The sequence below is a fragment of the Chionomys nivalis genome, chromosome 11, assembly GCF_950005125.1.
Source record: "Chionomys nivalis chromosome 11, mChiNiv1.1, whole genome shotgun sequence".
Lineage (NCBI taxonomy): Eukaryota > Metazoa > Chordata > Mammalia > Rodentia > Cricetidae > Chionomys > Chionomys nivalis.
This window is the reverse complement of record NC_080096.1, coordinates 33,639,897-33,653,997: the sequence shown is the minus strand read 5'-3', so window position 1 is coordinate 33,653,997 and position 14,101 is coordinate 33,639,897. Positions and strand designations below refer to the sequence as shown.

At 42.2% G+C, this 14,101-nt stretch overlaps 1 protein-coding gene across 1 annotated transcript in view; it reads left to right on the top strand.

Moving 5' to 3' along the window:
- The window catches only part of Tesk2 (testis associated actin remodelling kinase 2), a 115,394-nt gene that overhangs the window by 96,339 nt on the left and 4,954 nt on the right, over nt 1-14,101 (top strand). The window contains exon 5 of the mRNA XM_057784784.1: nt 9,958-10,104. Coding sequence (XP_057640767.1) covers nt 9,958-10,104 — 147 coding nt within the window. The remainder of the gene's footprint in view (nt 1-9,957; nt 10,105-14,101) is intronic.

The window sequence follows — 14,101 nt, the reverse complement described above, 5'->3', positions numbered from 1 at the left end:
GAGATGGGTCAGTGGTTAAGAGCACTGGCTGTGCTTCTAGAAGACCTAGATTTGATTCCCTGCACCCATATGGTGGCTCACAACTATCTGTCACCCAAGTTCCAGGGGATCTGATGCCGTCCTCTGGCTTCTGAAGGCATTGCTCACATGTGGTGCACAGACATATGTGGAGACAGAACACCCATACATAAACTACAATTCAATTTTAGGCTGTCTAACTGTGTAGCATATGTGGGCTTTCTTGCTATACTAACTTTAGCTTAGTTTTATCTTAACTCTAGTTTCATCTCTTCCCCACTCATAAAGAACAAAAAATTCTCGTCTAGTTTCTGTACTTTGTTACTTTGTGTCCTTTTGCATTGGATGTCTTTCTTACTCCCAACTCTACCTATGGGATATCACGAAATGGAACTAAACCCTCAACAATTAGTGAATATTTAGACGGGTGTGGGACAGGGAAGCGTATTTTATGTAAAGAGTGGGTAAATGTGCAGGTTAATTAGTTAATAATCAAGAGTGAAAGGCTTTGTAGACTGTACTCAGACTTGTGAGCTGTGTGGGTTTTTGCTTATCTGTTTTGAGAACAGGGTCTTATGTAGCTTCGATCTTGATAATGTAGCCAAGACTGGTCTTGAATTCCAGATCCCCCTGCCTCCCAAGAGCTGTTTTTAAATATGTATGTATGTTTTGTGTGCATGTATATATGTGTACCATGTGTTTTCCTGGTGCCTGCAGAGGCCAGATCAGGGTGTCAGGTCCCTTAGACCTGGAGCTACAGCCAGATAGGCTGCTCTGCTGGGGTTTAAGCCTGGGTCCTCAGGAAGAACAATCAGTGTTCCTAATGCTGAGCCTTCTCTCTACTTCCCATCTGCTGGGGAATTTTGAGTTTTAGTTCAAGAGTAATAGAAGATCATTGAATAATTTAATGTGGAGTGGCCTTGACTGACATTTCAGGAAGATTATCTCAGTGAGGCTTGCACTGTAGCTCCAGTGCCTGGCAGGCAGGAACATGAAGACTGCATGTTTGTTCAAGGGTAGCCTAGGCTCCCATCTCTATTAGATGTGAGCTAAAGGAAGAGACTGGCTGCCTGTCTTTTCTCTAAAATGAGTTTTAGCATTTGTATGGGTGGACAGAATGTATGGACTTTCTCAACACAGTCCTGCTCCTTAAAATACAGAAGTGACCTCTGCCACACAGTTGGCACTGTTTACCTCCCTTAAGTAAGTGCTTCAGGTCCGGCTAGATGAGTATATTTGTTGAAAAGTAGAAACTAACTGTTCCAGAGTCTGAAAGAGGCCCGGCAGTGGTGCTGTTGCCTTCTTGTGGCCTCCATGGGCACCTGCATCTTCACAAAAAAGGATACATATGCATACAAATAATTAAAAACAAAAAACAAAACAAGCCAAGAAAATAAAGTCATATTATTTCTAATTATTATTTTTTGAGATAGGGTCTCCATATGTAGTTCATATGTAGCTGGCCTGGAACTCACAGAGACTGCCTGCCTCTACCTCCTTTGTTTCTTTCTTTTGAGAAAGGGTATTGCTGTAATGCTAAGGATTTTTTTTTTTTAAAGATTTATTTATTATGTATACAATATTCTGCCTCGATGTATGCCCGCACGCCAGAGGAGGGCGCCAGATCTCAGTACAGATGGTTGTGAGCCACCATGTGGTTGCTGGGAATTGAACTCAGGACCTCTGGAAGAGCAGCCAGTGCTCTTAACCTCTGAGTCATCTCTCCACCCCCCCCTAAGGATGGTTTTGAATTTATAGGCTAAAATGATTTTCCAAGCTCAGTCTCCAGAGTGGTGAGGGATAGCTAGAAAGACAGACAGACAGACAGACACAGTTAGGTTTTTGTTTGTTTGTTTGTTTTTGAGACAGGGTTTTACTATGTAGCTTTTGGCTGGTCTGGAATTTGTAGACTAGGCTGGCTTTGAACTTTTTGGAGTCCACCCTTATTACTCAAGCACCACTAAAGACAATTCCCTTAATAGTATCACATTGGGTGTTAGTTTTTTGTTTGTTTGGTTGTTTTTTTTTTTTTTTTTTTACTTATTTTTATAGACAGGGTCTCACTATGTAGTTCTGGCTGTCCTGGAACTCACTATGTAGACCAGGCTGGTCTTGGACTCCCAGAGATCCACCTGCCTCTGCCTCCCAAATACTGGGATTACCAGTGGATATAATCATGCCCAGCAGAATTAATCTTCTTAAGTGGCAAGCTGATTATCCACTTACATGTGTGGGTTGTGATTTTCAATTTTAATTTTTGTTATTATTGTGTTACATGTATGATATGTGCTTTGGGGAGGCATTTGCAAATGTGTGTAAATCAGAGAACACTGTGCAGTCTATTCTCTCCTTGTACATATGTGGATTCCAGGGATTGAACTCAGGTTGTCAGATTTGGGTTGCAATCACTTCACTGCTGAGCCATCTTGACGGCTCATTTGTAGTGAATTTTTAAGAATGTTAGTATATGTTTTCTTACACGTTAGTAATAAAGGCTTATTTACATTATATTTCTTAGTTAATATGTATCATATAACATATAACACATCCCTTAGGGAAAGGTATTTACAGTGAAATCAATATTAAACACAGATTAAGTGAAAAACCTGGGCATGGTGGTACATGCCTGTAATCATAGCATTCCTGGGGTAGAAGCAGGAAAATCAGGAGTTCAAGGATAGCCTTACTACATAGTAGCTGTACAGCCAGCCTGGGCTACATGAGACACTGACTCAAAAAAGAAAAGAAAGAAAAGAAGAATTTTTTTTTAAATAAATCTTTTTTTTTTAATATTTATTTATTTATTAAGTATACAATGTTCTGTCTACATGCCTGAAGGCCAGAAGAGGGCGCCAGACCTCTTTACAGATGGTTGTGAGCCACCATGTGGTTGCTGGGAATTGAACTCAGGACCTTTGGAAGAGCAGGCAATGCTCTTAACCACTGAGCCATCTCTCCAGCCCAGAAAAAAAGAATTAATTAGAGAGTGTTAGACCCCTGCATATAGAATTCCAGCTTTTTTTATTTCTTTCTCTATGTATTGGCTCACAAATTACATTGTGTCTCCATGTGAATATTTACCAACATGTATGTGTCTACTTTCTTTTAGTAAAATGAAGCTATTATAATATTTCATTAAACTGTGAGATGAAACATTTTTTGGTATAGGTAAAATTGATAATAACTGGTACTAAAAGTACCTATAATTCCCACTTAAGAGGTAAGGCAGGAGCCGGGCGGTGGTGGCGCACGCCTTTAATCCCAGCACTCGGGAGGCAGAGGCAGGCGGATCTCTGTGAGTTCGAGACCAGCCTGGTCTATAAGAGCTAGTTCCAGGACAGGCTCCAAAAACCACAGAGAAACCCTGTCTCGAAAAACCAAAAAAAAAAAAAAAAAAAAAAAAAAAGGTAAGGCAGGAAGATCAAGAGTTCAGAATTGACCAGGCGGTAGTGAGTGGTGCATGCCTTTAATCCCAGCACTCAGAGCCAGAGACAGATCTCAAAAAACAAAACAAAAATTCATCCTCAGCTACTTGGTGAGTTTGAGGCCATCCTAGAATGACTCAAAAAAAAAAATTAAAATCGAAATGCTAAAACTTCTATGAGGTATTTAAATATGCTGCAGTGTTGGCTTGTTCTGTAGGGCAACCTAAGGGGATAGTCTGTAAAAAAACAGCGCACATCTATGATTCCCACCAGCAAAGCTGAACATGCTAATACAGCTGTTCTTGCCTAGGCTTTTCTACAGAGATTTTGTTCAGAAGCTGCACAGGGAAGTGAATGTTCCCACTAATGGGGCACACTGTGTTTAGCAACTTCAAAATCTTCCTTGTTGGCAGATCTCAAACTTCCTTTCTTTTTTTTTTTTTTTTTTTTGATTTTCGAGACAGGGTTTCTCCGTAGCTTTTGGTTCCTGTCCTGGAACTAGCTCTTGTAGACCAGGCTGGCCTCGAACTCACAGAGATCCGCCTGGCTCTGCCTCCTGAGTGCTGGGATTAAAGGCGTGCGCCACCACCGCCCCTCAAACTTCCTTTCTTCATACATGCATGCGTGGTCTTGAGACAAAGAGAAGTTGTGGTTTTTGAGGGCCCAGAGGCTTATCAGCCCCACCAATATATTCTCCAGCATCAAGCAAGACAAAATGGATTGTAAATAATAATAATAATTCTGTTTGGTTTCTCTCAGCTTTTCTTTGCTGGTCTACAGATGTAGTTCTCCTTTTATCCTCCCTTCCCGTTTACACTGGATCCTTCTGTGAAGCCTGGTCTGATCTGAACTCATTGTGTAGTCCAGGCTGGCCTTGAACCTTACCTTAATATCCCAGGTATTACAAATATAGATGTGAGCCACCACACCCTGGCTTTCTTGGGCTTTGATATATATATTTGTAAATACATATGTGTTTATCTGAACCAAAACCAAGGGTCCTAGCATCACCAGGCCTTCAAAAATGCAGTCTTGGTTTCTTCTGCCTGACGTTCAGCCCTGTAAGCCGAGTGGTTCCTGAAGACAACTGAAGACAAGCCTTCCGTGTCAGGCTGCCACCATGTCAAAGAAGCAAACTCTATTTCTTTAGATATTTTGATTCTCAAAACTAAGGAAGTTTGCTACATGGTCAGATGTTAGCCACATTGCTCCCTATAGTTTGAAGCTTACAAATTTGATTTCTTTTCAGCAGTGGACATGTCTGTTGTGTACCTGGGCAGATTCCCCTAGAGTGAGAAGTTGTTGTGTAATGCTTCCATTATACACTGTTGTAAGATGCCCAAGATGAATTACAAAGCGGGATTAAGCAAGCACACAGACTTTCCTTTTGAGAATTAGGAGGTGTGTTTTTAGCTATTCTGTGTTACCAAACCTGCTCTGCTTCATACAGAGATCTGATCTGCTGCATGGTGCTGCCCCCATCTGGTGTCTTCTGATGCTTCTATTCTATTACCATGTTCTTTTCTGAGCACATCATTTGAAACAACATCAAACAAAAGATTGTGAGTTAGGTGGATCAGGTATGCCTACTTGATAGATGGGAATATTGAAGGACAGCTAACCTTATTGATTTTTTTTTCAAAATTAAATGGTTCATAGGAGGAATAATTGACTAGAATTCAATCAAATCTCTTGCTCATTATACCATTTAGGTCCTCTAGTCCTTGTAAGTTCAATATCATGTTCTAAAAAAAGTATACTCATTTCACTTGTACAATTTATTCCTTTTTCTCTCTTGGAAAGAGGAGGGGGATGATGTATCTTAAAAGGGTTGAGTAATTCCCTTTTTAGTTCCTGTTCTGCATGGAGCTATCTCAGTCAAATGCTGTGACCTCTAACTCCTTGTATAATGAATATATTTGTAAAAAGATGTACTCTGGAACCAGACTCTATTGTCTGCCTGATTTTGCCCTTAATAATTTAATAACCTTGCTTAACCTTTAAATGTCTTTTGTCATATGAGAGTAATACAGATGGTGTTGTACATGCTCCAAAATTAGAAAAACTCTGAAATTGGAAATACCTTTGGTCTTAAACATTTTAGACAAGGGATACTCATCCTATAGCTCACTTACCTTGTGGGGCTGTTGTATAGATTAAATAAGATTATGTATAACAATTTTTAGAAGTGTTTGGTGTAGTACAAACACTATATAAATATTCATTGAAAAAATAATTACTGTTATTGTGGTCTATATATAAACATACTTTTTGCTATTCTCTCTTTTTCTTTAGACAGGGTCTACTATGTAGCACTTTCTGGCCTCAGACTCAGTGATCTGCCTCCTGAGTGGTGGGATTAAAGGCATGCACTACCTACCACACCCACCCAGCCACTTCTTCAGTCTTATTTTGAAAAAAAAAATCGGGATCCATGTGGTGGTGGTGCACACCGCAGGAGGCAGAGTCAGGTGGGTCTCTGTTAAGTTCGAGGCTAGCCTGGTCTACAAACTGAGTTCCAGAATAGCCAGGGCTTCATAGAGAAACTCTGTTTTGAAAAATAAACAACAAACTTATCACAGGGGACTGGAGAGTTAGTTCTGAAAAGCACTTGTTCTTGCAGAGAGCCCAGGTTCAGTCCCCACTACTTCCATGGTGGCTCACAACCACCCATAACTCCAGTTTTAGGAACTTCAGCATCCTCTTGTGATCTCAAAGGGCACCAGGCACATAGGTGGTACACATACTTACATACAGGCAAAACATTCGTACACATGAATCTTTTTGTTTGTTTTTGTTTTTTAAGACAGGGTTTTACTGTTTAGCTCTGGCTGTCCTGGAACTCACTTTGTAGACCGGGCTGGCCTTGAACTCACAGAGATCCACCTGCCTCTGCCTCCCGCACGCTGGGATTAAAGGTGTGCACCACCCCACCCCCACGTGAATCTTTTTTTTTTTTTTTTTTTTTTTTGGTTTTTCGGGACAGGGTTTCTCTGTGGTTTTGGAGCCTGTCCTGGAACTAGCTCTTGTAGACCAGGCTGGTCTCGAACTCAGAGAGATCCGCCTACCTCTGCCTCCCGAGTGCTGGGATTAAAGGTGTGCGCCACCACCGCCCGGCTTCTTTTTTTTTTTTTTTTTTTTTTTTTTAATTAAAAACTAATCACAGGCCAGGCAGTGGTGGCACACGCCTTTAATCCCTGCACTGGGAGGTAGAGACAGGCGGATCTCTGTGAGTTCGAGGCCAGTCTGGTCTACAAGAGCTAGTTCCAGGACAGGAAACAAAAAGTTACAGAGAAACCCTGTCTCGAAATATCAAAAAAAAAAAAAAAAAAACTAATCACAGAGCTGGGTGTAGTGGCATTTGGGAAGTTGGGGAAAGAGGATCCTGAGTTCAAGACCAGCCTGGGTTACCCAGTGAGACCAGTTCTAAACAAACAAAATAGCAAAAACCTCACAAAGCAGTGCTTCAAGGATTTGTGGGAATAAAGGAGAAGAGCGGATTCTTGGAAGAGTACATTCTTCAGTTCTTCCCTAGCCCTGTGTCCTAGTCCGCTCACTTTGGTCTAACTCTGGTCTTACTCACTGACTGCTCTGACATGGCTGCTGGTGACACCCCCATGTCTGAGTGGCAAATGGACTTTCTTCAAGCACATCTTATGTGGTGTGTACAGCACTCTGATGCTGTTGGTCATGTCCTTTTTGGCTATTTTCTTCTTTTAGTTTCTATGGTGAGATTCTCGTATTTTTTGTTTGTTTGTTTGTTTGTTTAGGGGTGTTGTTTTGTATGTTCTGAGACAGGATTTCACTATGTAGACTTGACTGGCCTGGAACTCATTATGTAGACCAGAAGATCCACCTGCCTCTGAGTGGTGGCATTAAAGGCATGTGCCACCAAACCAACTGTGTGTGTGTGTGTGTGTGTGTGTGTGTGTGTGTGTTAGAGAGGTTAGACTCAAATTCTTTTTTTTTTTAAATATTTATTTATTTTATTATGTATATAGTATTCTGTCTGTGTGTATGCCTGCAGACCAGAAGAGGGCATCAGACCTCATTACAGATGGTTGTGAGCCACCATGTGGTTGCTGGGAATTGAACTCAGGACCTTTGGAAGAGCAGGCAATGCTCTTAACCGCTGAGCCATCTCTCCAGCCCTAGACTCAAATTCTTGATCCTCCCATATCCTTCCTAGACGGTGGAATTATGACATGCTTTCTTCCTCAATTTATCTTTCTGTCTTTTTCCTTTAAACTTTACCTTTCTTTCCTAAGGATTCCAGTTTCTCACCTGTGTGTTATCCCCAGGCTATTTCCTCTGTTATTTGAAGTCAGTAATCACTCCAGCTCAAGGTTTTTACTTCCTAAATTTTAGTCTCCTGCTAGATTAGTTCCTAACTCTTATTTTTTCTTTTTTCTAAGACAAGGTCTCACTTTATAGTAGCTTTAGAAGTCACTATGTAGGCCAGGCTGACCTTAAACTCATGGTAATCTTCCTGCTGCCTTGTGGATGCTGGGGTTACAGTCATGAGGGACCATGCCTGGTGTAAAATGACTTTTTTTTTTTTTTTCGAGACAGGGTTTCTCTGTGCAGCCCTGGCTGCCCTGGAACTTGATCTGTCGACCAGGCTAGCCTTGAACAGAGATCCACCTACCTCTGCCTCCCAAATGCAAGGACTGAAGGTATATGTCACCATGCCCAGTCATAAAAATGACTTTTTAAAAAGGTGTTTGATGGGACTGGGGGGCTGGAGAGATGGCTCAGCAGTTAAGAGCACTGAACAAGTTCAGTTCCAGGTACCCCTGTGAGGCAGCTCCAACCCCAAGCGATCTGACACTTTTTTCTGGATTCCATAAGTGACTGACACATCCCGCATTAGACTCAGACTGACATACATACACGTAAGTATAATAAAAATGAATCTTGCCTGTGGTGGTGCACACTTTTCATCCTAGCACCCAGGAAGCAGAGGCAGATGGATCTCTATGAGTTCAGAGACAGCCTGGTCTACAAACTGAGTTTCAGGACCGCTAAGACTATATAGTCTCAAACAAACAAATTTTTTAAAAATGTAGAAAAGATCTAGGCATGTTGGTAAATGCCTGTAATAACAGCACTTGGGAGGTGGAGACAAGGAGGAAGAATTTAAAGTCATCCCTGGCTATACAGTAAATTTGAGATCAGCCTGTATTACATCAAACACTACTATAACAGGTCTTTCTTTGAACATCCAAATAATGACACCGAGACTTATTAATTATGAGAGCTTAGCCTTAGCTTAGTCTTGTTCCCAACTAGCTCTTAAAACTTAAATTCTAGGCCGGGCCAGGTGGAGGTGCTACACACCTTTAATCCCAGCACTTGGGAGGCAGAGATAGGTGGATCTCTGTGAGTTTGAAGCCAGCCTGCTCTTCAGAGCAAGTTCTAGGACAACCAGAGCTGCTATACAGAGAAACCCTGTCTTGAAAAACCAAAAACCAGCTTAAATTCTAAGGCTTGTATCTTTTTTTTTTTTTTTTTTTTTTGGATTTTTCGAGACAGGGTTTCTCTGTAGCTTTTTGGTTCCTGTCCTGGAACTAGCTCTTGTAGACCAGGCTGGCCTCGAACTCACAGAGATCCACCTGCCTCTGCCTCCCGAGTGCTGGGATTAAAGGCGTGCGCCACCACCACCCGGCTCAAATTCTTATTATTTTCATTATTAGCATGTTATCTGCCATGTGGCTTGTCACTTTTCCTCAGCACAGTGCATCTGACTTCTTCCATTTCTTGTTGGTGAATCCCCGCCCCTCAGTTCCTTACCAGAGCCTATCCACAAGTCCCACCTATCCTCTCCTGCCTAGTTATTGGCTGCTCAGCTTTTTATTAAACCAATCAGAAGGCACCTTATGCAGGTGAGGAAGGACAGAGACACATCTTCACATAGTGTACAAAAAGATTATCCCAACACACTACCTCAAGACAATAAATGGCTGGTGTTGGCTCAGTGTTTGAGCACTTACTCAGCAGAGGATCTAAGTTCCAAGCACCCAGTGGTGGCTTACAGCCATCTCTAACTCCGGATCTGACACCCTTTTCTGGCTTCTGTGAGCATCAGGCATGCATGTGATACACATATTCACATGCTTGCAAACATTCATACATATAAAAATAAATCTTTAGCCGGGCAGTGGTGGCACACGCCTTTAATCCCAGCACTTGGGAGGCAGAGGCAGGCGGATCTCTGTGAGCTCGAGACCAGCCTGGTCTACAAGAGCTAGTTCCAGGACAGGCTCCAAAACCACAGAGAAACCCTGTCTCGAAAAACCAAAGTAAATAAATAAATAAATAAATAAATAAATAAATAAATAAATAAATCTTTACATTTGATCTTAGCAAAAAGGCAAAAAAGTCATGAAGTAAATCCTTAAAAAAGAAAAATGTGGTTTCTAGGTGTTTGCTCTTCCATGCTTTTACCAGCTTTTTGCATGCCAGCCTAAACATTTCTGATAAAGAATAGCTGGGCTTTCCTTCTGTTTTGCAGTATATCAACTCTGGGAACCTGGAACAGCTGCTAGCCAGTAATCTGTATTTGCCCTGGACCGCGAGAGTGAAACTGGCCTATGACATAGCAGTGGGTCTCAGCTACCTTCACCTCAAAGGTGTTTTCCATCGGGACCTCACTTCAAAGGTATGATGGCTTTACTTTCATAACTCTTGAAAAACCAAGGTTAAAAAAACAATTATTAAAGAATCTAGAAATATGGGTATTCTCTATTCTAGATTTAACTTTTAATCAAAACATAATCCAGTATTTGATATAGTTAATCCTTAGGTAGCTTCTATCTTGGTAAGGATGTAGCTTGGTTTGCAGGATGCTTGTTTTGCATGCACAAAGATTTGATATCCAGCACTGGATAGAAGCAGGAGGATCAGAAGTTCAAGATTATTCTCAACTACACAGAGAGCTCAAGGCCAGGCTAGAGATCCTAAAAAACAAAACAAAAACAAACAAACAAACTAGCGTCTGTACACTCAGACACACGGAGAGTTAGGAGTGCTGTGGAGCCCTGTCAGTTCTCCCTTCCTCCTCCTCCAGGAGGTAGCTCTCAACTAAGAGCAGAGTCGGGTGAATGCACGTTTGCAGTACTCAGTGGGCCACCGTGTGCTGACCCGTTTCTATTGTGTGATTGAGTTTCTGTCATCCTGCCAGTTCTTCTTTGATGTTAGCTGGTCTCTGTAGTATTGTTTTGTTGTCCAGATTGCTGTGTGACCAGGTTAGAAAAGAGTTTCTTTCAGAGAAAGTTGGCCTTGTTACAAAGCAGGAATTTGAGGGCTGAATGTCCCAGGATACTTCCATGACAAGGCTTTTTTTGTTGTTTTTTTTCAAGACAGGGTTTCTCTGTGTAGCCTTGGCTGTCCTGGAACTTGATCTATAAATCAGGCTGACCTCAAACTCAGAAATCCACCTGCCTCTGCTTCCTAAATGCTGGGATTAAAGGTGTGTGCCACCACCTCCTGCTCTATGACACATCTTTTAAATAATATTATTTGCACTAACGGAGGAACTGGAAGGCCACCTAGGGTATTTAGTATGGCATCTGCCCAAGAGCCAAATTAAAGTCTTCTAAGGTTTGTCAGAGGGTTTGTTTTGAAGGTTTATTTTCATTTTATATGAATGAATATAACGTATATACACCATGTGCATGCCTGGGGTACAGAGTTCAGAAGAGGGTATCAGATCCCCTGGAAGTGGAGTTCTCTTTTTTTGTTTTATGTTTTTCAAGACAGGTTTCTCACTGTAGCCTTGGGTGTCCTGGTACTCACTCTGTAGACCAGGCTGGCTTCGAACTCAGAGATATCCTCCTGCCTCTGCCTCTCAAATGCTAGGATTAAAGAAAGGCATGTGCCACCACTGACCGGCAGAACTGGAGTTCTTATCTGTTGTAAATTGGCAATGTGGGTGCTGGGAAACAAACCTGGGTCCTTTGCAAGAACATCAGTGTTCTCCTGCTGAGCTGCTCTCCAGCCCAGAGTACAGGAGCTTCATACATACCCAAGGACAGGAGTCAGTTTATCCCCTGCCCCAATATATACATGCACACACACATATATGCATCTTCTTCGGCTTTCTGTTAAAAGCATTGTTTCTTCTAAAGTAGAAGAAATTTGTTAAGATCACACAGACACACAAACACAGTAATTTGTTTTGGTTTGGTTTTTTGAGACAGGGTTTCTGTAGACCACACTGGCCTCAAATTCTCAGAGATCCACCTGCCTCTGCTTTTCGAGTGCTGGAATAAAGGCATGCACCCACCACCACCCACCTCACATATATTTTTCTTTCTGTCCTTTGAGACAGGGTTTATTTAGGCTATTCTGGAACAGACTGGCCTCAAACTCAGAGATCTGCCAGCTCCTGCCTCCTGAGTGCTGGGACTAAAAGCATTAGCTACCATACCCAGTTTAAGATATATTTAAATTTTATTTATGTGTATGAGCATTTTTCCTGCACATATATATATATACACCACTTGATGCTGGGAGAAATCAGAATGGATCAGATTCCTTGAAACTGGAGTTACAGATGGGAGTTAGATACTTGTTAACCACCATGTGGGTACTGTCCTTTGCAGAGCAACGTGTTTCCTTTCCTTTCTTTTGCTTGTTTTTCATTTCATTTATTTATTTATTTATTTATTTACTTTTTGTGTATGTGTCGGTGTTTTGCCTACATGTATGTCTTTGTAAGGGTGTAGGATCCTCTGGAACTGGAGTTACAGACAGTTGTGAGCTACCATGTGGATGCAGGGAATTGAACCTAGGTCCTTTCAAAGAACAGCCTGCGCTTTTAACTGTTGAGCCATCTCTCCAGTCTGCAAGGCATCTTAAGCACCAAGACATCTCTTCAGTTCCAAATCATTCTTTTGGTTGTTGTTTTGCTTTGCTTTTGAGACAACTCTCTTTGTAGACCAGGCTGGCCTTGTACTCAGAGAGATCTACTTGCCTCTGACTCCAAGCACTGAGATTAAAGGTGTGCACCACCACAATTCATCAGAGTCTCTAAAAACTATAAGTCACAGGCTTAGTGACCTCACCTAGAGCTTTAGCTAGTCAGCTGTCATAGGGCCCATCTTTTCATAGAGATCTGGGGTGCTGACCCAGCAGGACTTAAGGAGGAGCGAGTCAGGTCGAGCACAGGACAGTCCTTGGAGGCCACCTGGTTCCTATCTCTAGCATCCAAGGTTGATTATGATGGAATAATGGTTTCCTTTAACTCAGGGAAGAATAGTGTATGCACATCAAGGTCAGAAGAAGCATTAATGCGTACCTGGTGCACAGAACGCCGGAGGTGACTTGGCCAGACTGGCAACAGAGGGAGGGAGGACTGGGTTGGATCAGACTGGGCCTTGCTGGCCCCACAAATATTTTTCTAAGCCAAGAATCCCTGCTTACTGCTGCTTCTGGAAGAGTGGGTGGGGTGCAGGGCTTCTTGAGCTATTTTCATTGCAGCTATTTGGGGAGAGCTAGTTGCAGCTTTGGGTTATTTATAGATCACTTGGGTTCACCCTCTCTCTAGAGATGGCAGCATTTGTTCAGCCAGAGCTATTACACAGACACATTGTCCTGAAAAAATCAACCAACAAATCAATATAATAATAATAATACAGCCCAGGTTCAAAATAGTGGTTTTGATTGGGCATGGAGGCTCATATCTTTAACCCAGTGCTTCAGAGGAAGAGACAGGCAGATCTCTGTGAGTTGGAGGCCAGCCTGTTCTTCATTTCAAGTTCTAGGCTAGCCAAGGCTACATAGTGAGATTCTGTCTCAAAAACACGCAGTTAAAAAGTAGTGGCCATGTCTGAGTCCTGGGTTTCTCAGCTACTAGGGTAGTCCTCCGCAATTTGATTGGTGCCCACTGTGAGGAATGTGGAGTTCCTCATCTACTTTGTCACACTGGGAATAAGAATTCTTTGTGTAGCCGGGTGGTGGCGGCACATGTCTTTGATCCCAGCACTCAGGAAGCAGAGGCAGCGAATCTCTGTGAGTTCGAGGCCAGTTTGGTCTACAGAGTTAGTTCTAGGACAGCCAGGCTACTAAAGAAACCCTGTCTTGGCTGGACAGTAGTGGCACACGCCTTTAATCCCAGCACTCAGGAGGCAGAGGCAGGTGGATCTTTGTGAGTTCGAGACCAACCTGGTCTACAAGAACTAGTTTTAGGACAGGCTCCAAAGCTACAGAGAACCCTGTCTCGAAAAATAAATTTAAAAATTATATATATAAAAAAAGGAACCCTGTCTTGGACCCTCCCCCCGCCAAAAAAAAAAAAGTCACACTACCATGAGTATGACTGGTCAGAATTCATCACCTCCCTCCAGTTCTGTATCAGGACCAGATTTTCCCCTGGGGAGATGCTATCCTGTCTTCCATTACTGTCCCGTGAACTTGCTTCTGACATGTTACGAAAATGAGTAAAGAGATTTTCTGCTATTACTTAGAGAACTGTATGGACCCCCAAGCACACATTTTCATGGATCAAATGAAGACCATTGTATGCTGATTCCATCCCTTTACTTGTGGGAGGTGGCTTAAATTCATATTTAGGTGAAAAAAACCAACAACAACAACAAAAAAAAAACAGGACTGGAGAAATAACTCAGTGATTAAGAGCACTGCCTGCTCTTCCA